This window comes from Tachysurus vachellii, chromosome 13 (assembly GCF_030014155.1).
Source record: "Tachysurus vachellii isolate PV-2020 chromosome 13, HZAU_Pvac_v1, whole genome shotgun sequence".
NCBI lineage: Eukaryota > Metazoa > Chordata > Actinopteri > Siluriformes > Bagridae > Tachysurus > Tachysurus vachellii.
Window position 1 is genome coordinate 2,111,284 of NC_083472.1, and position 11,217 is coordinate 2,122,500.

Genomic DNA, 11,217 nt, shown 5'->3' on the forward strand with positions numbered 1-11,217 from the left:
TTTTGTTTGGGCACAAGTCCCCAGTCCTGCACTAATCCGTTCCTCCACGTGTGCGTCAGGAGATGTGCAGGAATCTTCTTGTTGTTTTGCCTTGCAGGGTTAAAGACAGGTCTGAGAGCTGTGAGGTGTGATTGTGGCTTTCTGCGCGTAACCCGAGCTTCAATGAAGTCCTGAGCGCTTTAATTCTCTTCCCCTCTAAACACTGGCGCCTCCTTCCTGCGCTGTTTGTTTGCGGTCAGTTGATCCGGAGCGGAAATTCCTTTCCGTTTTTGTGAATGACAAACTTATTAACAATTCATCGGCGCAGGCCCCGGTTTCCATCCGGCCCCGTTGCTAAGGCGACGGCCGCTCTGAGCTTTCCTATTGGTCGGCGCGCAATAATGTAGGCATTGAAACGCCGCGCCTTCTCCTTCATTCACTAACACACAGCCAGAGACCGAGAGAGACACAGAGAGAAACAGAGAGAAGGAGAGAAGGACAGAGAGAGAAGTTAAAGCTTTGCGTTACTGGAACCAAACCCAGCTGAAGTCCGGACCCTTTCCACTGAGCGCGCAGCGTCACTGCACCGAGCTGGATGTTCAGTCTGGGTTCAGCTTTTTCTTGCTTTTCTATAAAAAACAGAGATTGTTATATAAGCGAAAGAAGAGCGTCAGTGGGGCTGCAGTTTACTCACAGGCGCGCGTTGAGTCATTGAGAAACGCGCACGCAGACGCATGAATGGACGGATACGGAGCGAGTCTCGACTTCACGCTTTAACAACAATTTCTCTTTTTTTGTGCATTTCTTGATCAGAACCGAAGTTCTATTATTTTTAAAATAAATATATATAATTACTATTATTATTTTTTACGCGTATGCTCCGGCGTGGCCTGGTGACAAGCAGCGGCCTCTGGACCTACGACATATCGCACTCCGGCCCCCGGTAACGGAAACCCCGATGCTCGATAAGTTCCGGCCCGCGCAGCTCGACACGGTAATGGCGATCAGCAAGAGCGTGGCGTGGCTCAGGGAGCAGCTGGAGACGCGCCGCGAGCGTCTGCTCGTGATGGACTGCCGCGCGCGAGAACTCTACGACTCGTCGCACGTCGAGGCGGCCATCAACGTGGCCATCCCGAGTCTCATGCTGCGGCGACTCAAGAAGGGCAACCTGCCCGTCAAGTCGCTGCTGTCCGACGGACAGGATCGCGAGAGGTTCGCGCGGCGCTGCAGGACCGACACTATCGTGCTGTACGACGAGTGCAGTCGCGAGTGGAACGAGAACGTGGACGGCGGCTCGGTGCTCGGTTTACTGCTACGGAGGATGAAGGACGAAGGATACAAAGCCTTTTACCTTGAAGGTAATGTGTTAGACCCCGAATGCACGCGTCCCAAACCGTACAGGAGTAATGTGTGTTAGTACGCGCTCATAACGCGTCCTGGAGGATCTGAGCAGCCTCATGGGAGCGAGAATGTTTTGGTATTTTGTCTTGCACACAGGCACAAAACGTTTTATATAAATATATATATATATGTATATATATATCGTCAGCTCCATGCGGAGAAAAGGATGCATCAGCCTACATACAGCTGCTAATGTGTGTTTTTAAACGATCAAAAATAACTTGTACTTGTGATTCACAAGTAACTTTGGATTGTAACTTTACTTGTAGCGCTAACGTGCGTTGACCCACGTGTACAGGGCGCCATTGCATACTTTTTGTAGCAGTCCATTAAAAGCATTTCTTTCAGTTATTTAATAGGAAATTTATAATGCACAAATGTGCGTGCAACGACGTGGATGCGCTTTATAAATAAATAAACAAACAAAAAAATAACAAAAATGCACATTTTTTTTTAAAGTTTAGCATTTGTTGTTGTTATTGTTGTTGTTGTTTATGAAACAGACAAGCATGGGTGAATTTTTCTGTACACTAACCTCATTATATTTTAACCTCACAGGCGGTTTCAGCAAGTTCCAGTCCGAGTGTCCTGCGCTCTGCGAGACCAACCTGGACGGTTCGTGCGGTGGAAGCGGCTCTCCCACGTCACATGTTCTGGGGCTCGGTGGCCTGCGCATCAGCTCTGATTCATCAGACATTGAGTCGGATGCGGACCGTGAGCCCGGCAGCGCCACCGACTCAGACGGCAGCCCTGCGTCAAACCCGCAGCCGTCATTCCCAGTTGAGATCCTGCCACATCTGTACCTAGGATGTGCAAAGGACTCCACCAACCTGGACGTGCTGGAGGAGTTCGGCATCAAGTACATCCTGAACGTGACCCCGAACCTGCCCAACCTTTTCGAAAACGCAGGAGAATTCAAGTACAAACAGATCCCTATATCGGACCACTGGAGCCAGAACCTGTCACAGTTCTTCCCAGAGGCCATCAGCTTCATCGGTGAGCAACACGCACACGCACACGCACATACACACACACATCACATAACCCAGAGTTTTACAGGGACCTTGATTAGATTCAGCTTAATGGAGACCTCAATTTATACTTTAAGGAATCATCATTATTCACTCACCTCAATAGTGAGTCATCTGACAAATGTAATATAATGTAAGCTAAGACAAAGATAAGCCTGTTATTTATCTCTCATGGGGAAATGAAAATGTTAGAGCAGCATGATAGTAAGAATAATGACGCAGCAAAATAAGATTTGATAGTGTTAAGTGGAGTTTCATGGTTGAAACTTGACGGTTACACGCACGATTGACACGGTATGGGATACTATTTTTTAAAATTTCTTTTATTCTTTTTTTTATTTTTTTTTTAATTGCTTGCAGTATAAAGCTGAAAAGTTCACCGGCAGCCATTTTGAACCATTGTATTTTAAAAAGTGTTAAATGCTCCCTGCTCATGCTCATGCAGTTCTGAACAATAAGATAGAGTTAGACCCCTCGGATAGTTAAATGGTGGTCATAGGTACATAAAAATAAATGGTGCATTTGCATGAATATAAAACTTTAGTGTCTTCTTATAAACCATATGAACAGATTGTGGTTCTTTGTTTAAAACCCAACCGCAGTATTCCCAACTGTAGCTGTTTGGCTTGGTGTGTCCTTTTGTGTTTGTCGAGGAGTTTAGCTGTGTGTGTGTGTGTGTGTGTGTGCGTGTGTGCTCATGCTACAAAGGCTTATGATAGAACAGGAGATGAGGCGAGGTAATTTGAGCTCAACAGGAAGGAAGCAGCATTGAAAGTAATGTAGGACAGGGGCGGCGTTTCTCTCCCACACAACGGGGCCCATTTACAGGGGGGGAATGTTGACATCCTGCTCGCCATGACAGCGCGCCCCCGTGACTTCTACATTTACACTCCCCAAATGGTGGCATTGTTGAGTAACCTGGAGAGCGGAAGGATCATTCGATAGGCCATAATAGCCCATTTCCATGATTCCAGAAAAATGGAAGATTTGTTTTCGTCCTCTGTCATGCACTAGAGAGCGCACTGAATGAGAGCTTGTTCTGTGTGCTCCAGCCGGGAGTCTAATGAATTCTAAGACACGCCTCTCTCTCTCTCCCTCTCTCTCTCTCTCTAATGTACACACTTATGAGAACACTTTGTGCTTTTTTTGAATCATGATTTAACATCATCTTTGCACTAAAACCTAACCAGAAATCCTTTCTTTTTCTTTTCCTTCTCAAACAGACGAGGCTCGAGGTCAGAAGTGTGGCGTCCTCGTGCACTGTCTCGCCGGTATTAGCCGCTCCGTCACGGTGACCGTGGCCTATCTGATGCAGAAGCTCAACCTGTCCATGAATGACGCCTACGACATTGTCAAGATGAAAAAATCGAACATCTCGCCCAACTTTAACTTCATGGGGCAGCTGTTGGACTTTGAGCGCACGCTCGGGCTCCAGAGCCCGTGCGACAACCGAGCTTCGGCGCCTTCGCAGCCGCTCTACTTCAGCACGCCCACCAATCACAATGTCTTCCAGCTCGACCCGCTCGAGTCCACGTGAGACGAGGAGCAAGCTGCAGAAGGTGCCTGACCATCCAAATGTGGCTTTCTGTCTTTTTCCTCTCTTAACCAGAAGAGGGTTTTCCGGACGTTTTTGACGCAGCTGGCGCAAGATGCCAACTGTTGCAAGTTAGCCAATGACGCGGCAATGCGCTTTGGCCTGAAGCGGAAAGGCAGCTGCTGTATTATTGGGACGGAGTAACGCAGCTCTGTATCTCTCTCAGACTCTGTAAGGTAGTTCCTGCTTTCTATCTTCGTACTCAAGCATGTGAAGACTGTCATAATGAGGAACTTCTGGCGTGCCAAAGAGACTGGAAAAGGACAGTTATATGGACAAGTAAAAGAAGTAACGAGAGACTTGTTTGAATTCGTTTTTTTTTCTAGCACTTGCACCTTCGTGTTTTTTCGGGTGTGCTCTTCTTGTCTTCAGTGAAGACTTGCCTGTTTTTGGGGATTTAAAAAATGACGAAACACCCTCGTTGACGACGGCACAGTATCGTGTACTCCAGTTTGTTTGTGTGGAGACACTTTTGAATTGTTTATACTTGTGTATATTCAGGACGTTGTTATTATAATCACGGTTACCTGTTACTACAAAAAAACAGGTGCCGAATCTTTTTGTCTTCTTTTGTCATCTAAACTGAATATTGATCAATATAATCTATGAGTTAAATGCCAAAAAAGAAACTGAATAGATTTTGTGAGATGATAAATGTGTATAATGTAATATATTTCTTTTCTTTGCTTTATGAACAAGCCTTTATCAGCCTTTTCTTACGCATCCTTCTGCCCTCTGAGTCACCTTGTTCCCCTGACTTAGGTCTTCTGTACATAGGAGTATCATTGTGCATTAACTTCTCCAAGCAATTCCTCATTACTCTTCTTCTCTGTCACCGGCTGTTTGAGCTGTTAAACTAACGGCACATTCAGAAAGTATTATTCAGGCTCGTATCAGTATGTGTTCGAGTCCAGAATACGGCTGCATGCTCATGACGAATCTAGAACCCGGGACGCTTTGATTAAGTTTTTACATTTTAATGGTTTTGCATCAAGAACAGTGAAAGATCGTGATCGAAGTGGGCGGTGATTGTTTTTTTTTGTTTTGTTTTTTGTGAGATTCGAGGTCTCTGAGATTTCGGCAACGGAGGGGGGACGTTAGTATGCCTTCCGCTCTTCAGGGAAATTCTGTGAAATGCAATTTAGTTGTCTGACTTGGATTTAAATGGGAACCAGGTTCCCTCAAAGCAAAGGCCTGTTCTGAAGGAGGAAGGTTCCACTTTGGGACTCGTTCTTCCAACCCTACGAATGTAAAGAGATGATAAGTTATTAATAAATTGCTATTTTGTCTATTCAAATATGCTGACCTGCCTCTCATTTTGTTCTTTTATGATTTATACACCTCAATGTTTAACATTAATAAAAATAAATGAACAGATATGCTAGTTAACAGCAAAGGTTCTAGTTAACAAGATGATGCTATACACTATATTTCGTTCAGGAAACCAACAATTGTCTAAATAACACTGACTAGCTTCATAGATACTTTAAAATCTAACAGTAATATGAACTAAAACGGTTTAATGGTTTATATAGCTCAGAATTTAGCATAATTATAAAAAATAAACAGATATGCTAGTTGTCAAGAAAGATTCTCAAAATCAAGCTCATGTTATACACTAAATGGAACCAGTTTTCAAAACAAAGTGCCTAGCTAATACTGGCTAGCCTCGTAGCTACCATAAAAGCTAACCTCATAATGAATAAAAAAAGAGTTGTATGATTTTTATATCTTAAAGTTTAGCATCAGTACTAAATTACAGAGAACAGATATGCTAGTTAACACGAATGTTTCTAGCTAACAAGCTTATACCCTATGGAACAAGTTAGCTTTCTAGACATTAAAAAAGGACCTTGCTAACACTGACTAGCTTCGTAACTACTTTAAATGCTAATTTAATTATCAAATCAATCAAATCAAATCAAATTTTATTTGTCACTTACACATACATACAGGGTACGACATGCAGTGAAATGCTTTATGCAACTGTCCGGTATTAGAATAAAAAGTATATTAAAAAGCAAAAAAATAAAATAAAATATAAAAAAGTAACAAAAAAGTATAAACTATATAAGAAAACTATGTTAAAAACTATATAAAAAATATGAAAATATAAAAGGTCAGCAAACTTGATGATGGTGGTGGAGTTGGAAGTGGCCACACAGTCATAAGTGTACAGTGAGTACAGCAGGGGGCTCAGAACACAACCCTGGGGGGCTCCAGTGCTGAGGGTGAGGGAGGATGATGTGTGTTTGTCCACCCGTACAGCTTGTGATCAAAAGAGTTTTATGGTTTATATACCTCAAAGTTTCACATTGCTACTCTCAATCAACAGAAATGCTAGTTATCAAGAATGCTTTTATAGCAAGCAAACTAATGTTATAAACTAGAAAGAATCTAGTAGTTTAGCCTAAAATTAACACATATTATCAAAAGTATATAACCAAAAGAGTTTTATGGGTTAAATATCTCAGAGTTTAACATCACTGACGAAAAAACAAAAATAAAACATGATATGTCAGGTATTACGAATGTTTCTAGCTAAAAAGCTAATGTTAGTGATAAAAAGCCATAAGACTAACTAGCCACCTACTTGGTGATATGAAACACAAAGATTAGCTTGTTAGCTCAATAGATGGCTAGTTAATGTTAGCTAGAAAACAATAGTAATTAGCATGCTTAGAAAACTGTCTTATATTAATGAGTGAAAATTGTTAGCAGTGCTAGCTAGCTCCACTGGTGTGTTTAAATCAAATGTAGCATTAGCTTGTTAGCTAGCTAGGAGGTCACACGGTACCTGACTCTCTTTAGTAGTAACCTTGCTAGTTTCTTAAAACTGCCTTGAAGAATAAGTTTTTGTTCTTTTTCAGTCAAATTGAGAATCTCTCTCTCTCTCTCTCTCTCTCTCTCTCTCTCTCTCTCTCTCTCTCTCTCTGTTTCTCTCTCTCTCTCTCTCTCTCTCTCTCTCTCTCTCTCTCTCTTTCTCTCTCTCCCTCTGTCTCTCTCTGTAACACAAATACACACACACAAACACACACACACAGACAAACACACACACAAAAACACAAACACACACACACACACAGGCACACAAACAAACACACAAACACACATATGTATACTGAGATGAAGTTTTATTTGAGCTGACAGAACTTGGGAGCAGGTCAGGATTTGCAGGGGCTGCTGGGTAACGGAAGCCAATCCGATTTTCACCACTTCCTGTCTGGAGATCAGCAACGTCTCAGGACGCCTCCACAAAGGATACAGGCAGCGGAAGAACAAGCCGCAACCTGGCTTTAACTGGGCTTTTCTGTCTGCTGATGTCAGACATAATCTTAGCGTGGGAGTGAAAATAAAAATGGAGGCAAAGAAAAGGGAATTGTTTCTGATGGATAAAACGGAGGAGTCATTTGACTAAAAGCAAAATAATACCGCAGAGAAGACGTTAGCGATGTTGGATTCTTGACACTGATTGGCTAGAAGGCGTAGATTAACCTTATCATTTCTGTGGTAATTCACACAGGGACTTGTCTTCTCTTAATAATAATCATATGTTAAAAACCCGTTCGCTAACAAAGAATAAAATATTAGTTGATATGATGTCAGGAGATATTTATTAAGCATTACAGTTGTAATGCTTGCTAACATTAACTAGACAACTAGAATCCTAGCTACCTAAGAAGATAGCACTAGCATGTAAAAAATGTTTTTGGTTTATAGAACAGTAATAATGCTAGTTACCAAGTAAGTAGATATAAAGCAGAGATTCATTTGCTCGTTGGCTAGATATAAAGTGCTAACCAGAAACCTTTGAGATGATTATCTACCATAGTTTTAAAGCTAGCTAGCTAGCTGAATATGGTAACTTTTTTGATCACAAATATTAGCTTTTTAGCTAGACGTTTTTATCTTTATAGGCCATTAGCATGATTTTTTTTGTTTTTTTCATAGTCACTCTTGGTGTTCAACTAAAATCTCTTAATGATTAGTCGCGTGTGGAATGTACAAATCTTGCCTCTGGGGATGGTTGTCTTCCTCTTTAGTCACTGGTTTGCAGTAAATGCGGTTTATCGCCGTGGGTTACAGCCGTACATCTTCCTGCACAATATCCACCCGTTGCTTGCTCGAAAATAAATGGTTGTATTTTCTGTGTGTTTGAGTCGTTATGGGAAGTCGTAATTAGGACTTCAGGCACATTCCTGGCAACTTGTTAAGAGGGAAATGGAGGTCATCTTAAGTAACTAAATAAAAATTACAGATAGAAAACGAAGAACAAAGAATGCGGACAAGGTGTGTTTTGCTTTTTTGTGTTTACCTGAAATACCTTCAACGCACCATCTACACGTTTGGATGAGAGTGTGGAGTTGGTGGATTTGTGAATACTCTAACGGAGAATTCATAACATCAAACGGTCATCTACCAATCGCACGCTGCTCGGACAAGGACGGCGCTAAAATTCGAACTCGGCTCTACGGCATAACTCAAGGCATCTCGTATACAGTCCTGGTTAACTTTAACAAGTGTGTGTGATGGAGACGATGAGAAATCGTCCACGGTTTAGCTAGTTCACGAAGCCACGCACAGGTTTGTTTCGATTGGCTGTAACTCGAACACTAACGGCTGTGAATCAGTTGAGCTCGGTTTCATCAATTAAAGCATGTTGTTTCATGTGGATTTTAAATGCAGTATTCAAATAATTGCAGTGTGTTAATTCGTGTCTCGGGTTAAGCAAGAAGTGGGTCCCTCCCCGGCACATCCATGCTATACTTCGTGTGTGTTAATCCTGTGTGAAGGGTTTCAATCCCCATCATTCTCCAGTGACAGGCTGCCTCTGCCCAGGATTTGCTTGCACCCCCAGCAATTTCCGGTCTTGTGGTAGCTCGAGTTCCAGCATCTCAACACACACACACACACACACACACACACACACACACACACACACACACACACACACACACACACACACACCATTGACTTCCAGTCTGTCCTACTTGCCAGCTGCTCTGAACTCTAGTGCTAATGCTGGAATGTTTGTTGCGTGTCAGACACTCTCTCAATCCTTCTGGCATCGTATTCACCACATGGCCTTGCGGTCACTGACATCATGTTCCATTGTTCTGGATTCTGATTGGCCAAAAGGTGTAGATTGATTTTCAAACGTATATATTCGAAGATTTTATCACGTCTTTAGTAACTAGTTTTGATGTTAACAGTCATGTTTCATTGGTTTAATAAAGTGAAGGAGAGGTTTATGGTAAAACTTATGGAAGGAGTCTCCAGTTTCAGACACAAAGCTATAACTTCAGTGTTTCCAGATGCACGAGATTATACGAGCTCCATTAGACAGTGGAGGCTGTAGCTGGGAGGCAGCATTATAGAATCTCTCTCTCTGTCTCCGTCTCTCTCTCTCTTGCTCTCTCCGTGTCTCTCTCTCTCTCTCTCTTTCTCAGATGTCAGATCTTTAAAAAAAAAAAAAATCCCCACTCGTCTCATCTTCAGTACAATCAAAGCATGAGCACTTCAAAGGAGCACCTGGGTTACATTGTGTCATGTCTCCACTTCCTGTCTTCTGTCTTTACCCTAACTGCACAGCTGGCCCCGAGTGATCATGCAGGGGATTATGGGAAGGCCAGGTGGAGCAGACAGCGTGGTGGGCGTAATGGAAGCTCTTGCTATCACAGCGAGGAGCCGCAGGCCATCCGCCAAACCTCCCACAGCACAGAGACAGAGCAGAGACATGGACAAGGACTGAGATAGAAATGAGAGACAGAATGACAGACACAGAAAAAAAACAAGTGGAGAGATAGAACGTGAGCGAGGCAGAGGAGAAACAGAATGAGAGACACAAAATAAGAAAAACAGGCAAACAATGAGATCTATCTATCTATCTATCTATCTATCTATCTATCTATCTATCTATCTATCTATCTATCTATCTATCTATCTATCTATCTATCTATCTATCTATCATCTCTTTGCTTTCTCTTTACTTTCACTCTCCATGCCTGTCTTTTCCTCCCTCAGTCTCTCTTTCTTTCTTTCTTTCTTTCTTTCTTTCTTTCTTTCTTTCTTTCTTTCTTTCTTTCTTTCTTTCTTTCTCACAATCCCCCTCTCATTATGACAGAGTCTCCTTATCGAGTGAAACAGCTTGGGAGGATCTCATAGTGATACTCATAGTGTTCCTGTTCTAAACACAAAACCACCAGCCAGTCCTACAGTGTATTAGTGTGTGTGTGTGTGTGTGTGTGTGTGTGTGTGTGTGTGTGTGTGTGTGTAGGGGGAGATCATTAACAGAGCTCCACTCGTCCTCAGAGCCTCAGTTCTTTGCTCCACCTACACGCACCGGAATGCTGGAGAGGAATGACTTGAATGGTGAAGGACACAGCGAGGTGCTTTGTCTGGACATCATGTTGTTCGTTTGCGTCTCTGATTCCCGTGTGTATCTCAGTGCCGGACAAAAAAAATCTCAGCTGGTTAGCACGCAGTTAGCCCACACTTCGAGACACACACACACACACAGGAATGTCATGTGACATTGATATTGTACTCTACTATTGTTCCCAAGCTTTTGCCCAAATAATACGTGTGTGTCCTAAAGTGTGTTTTAAAGTGTCAAAGTGTGTGTGTGTGTGTGTGTGTGTGTGTGTGTGGTTATCTGAGAGATCAGATGGCTGTCTTTAACAAAGAAACATTTACACACACACACACACACACACACACACACACACACACACACACATATACACATACACACATATACACACATACACACACACACACACACATATACACATACACACATATACACACACACACACACATATACACATACACACATATACACACATACACACACACACATACACACACACACATTCACAGTGAGACAGAAAGACAGGAAGTGAGACAAAGCAGTAACCTCGCAGCTCTGTAAAAATAGATCTTTATGTAAGCCTCTTTCATACACACTCATTATCTGAAGAGAGGACCTGAGCCGAAACGCCCACGCAGACAGGTACGGAGGCCGCGAGCGCACGAAGACCGACACCGGCATCTCAGTGCTGAGATTCAGGTCACATTAAACAGATGATTCTCTAACAAAACCAGCAAGAGTTTGGATATTTTATTACACAGTGACTAACAAATTACTACATGACAATTAACAATTTAATAAATATCAAAATATTTCTCGTGCCAAGTCTTTGCTGAGAA

General features: G+C 42.5%; 1 protein-coding gene across 1 annotated transcript; it reads left to right on the forward strand.

Moving 5' to 3' along the window:
* Positions 1-410: 410 nt before the first annotated feature.
* dusp6 (dual specificity phosphatase 6) lies at positions 411-5,302 on the forward strand. The gene is made up of 3 exons (XM_060884713.1): positions 411-1,337; positions 1,939-2,376; positions 3,635-5,302. Exons 1-3 carry the CDS (start codon positions 938-940, stop codon positions 3,946-3,948), a joined length of 1,152 nt encoding a protein of 383 aa, XP_060740696.1. The 5' UTR covers positions 411-937; the 3' UTR covers positions 3,949-5,302.
* The last annotated feature ends 5,915 nt before the right edge of the window (positions 5,303-11,217 follow it).

Coding starts and splice junctions, on each gene's coding strand:
- dusp6 (XM_060884713.1), top strand. CDS start 938: ATGCTCGATAAGTTCCGGCCCGCGCAGCTCGACACGGTAATGGCGATC. Junction 1,338..1,938: donor CAAAGCCTTTTACCTTGAAG/GTAATGTGTTAG, acceptor TTAACCTCACAG/GCGGTTTCAGCAAGTTCCAG. Junction 2,377..3,634: donor AGAGGCCATCAGCTTCATCG/GTGAGCAACACG, acceptor CTTCTCAAACAG/ACGAGGCTCGAGGTCAGAAG.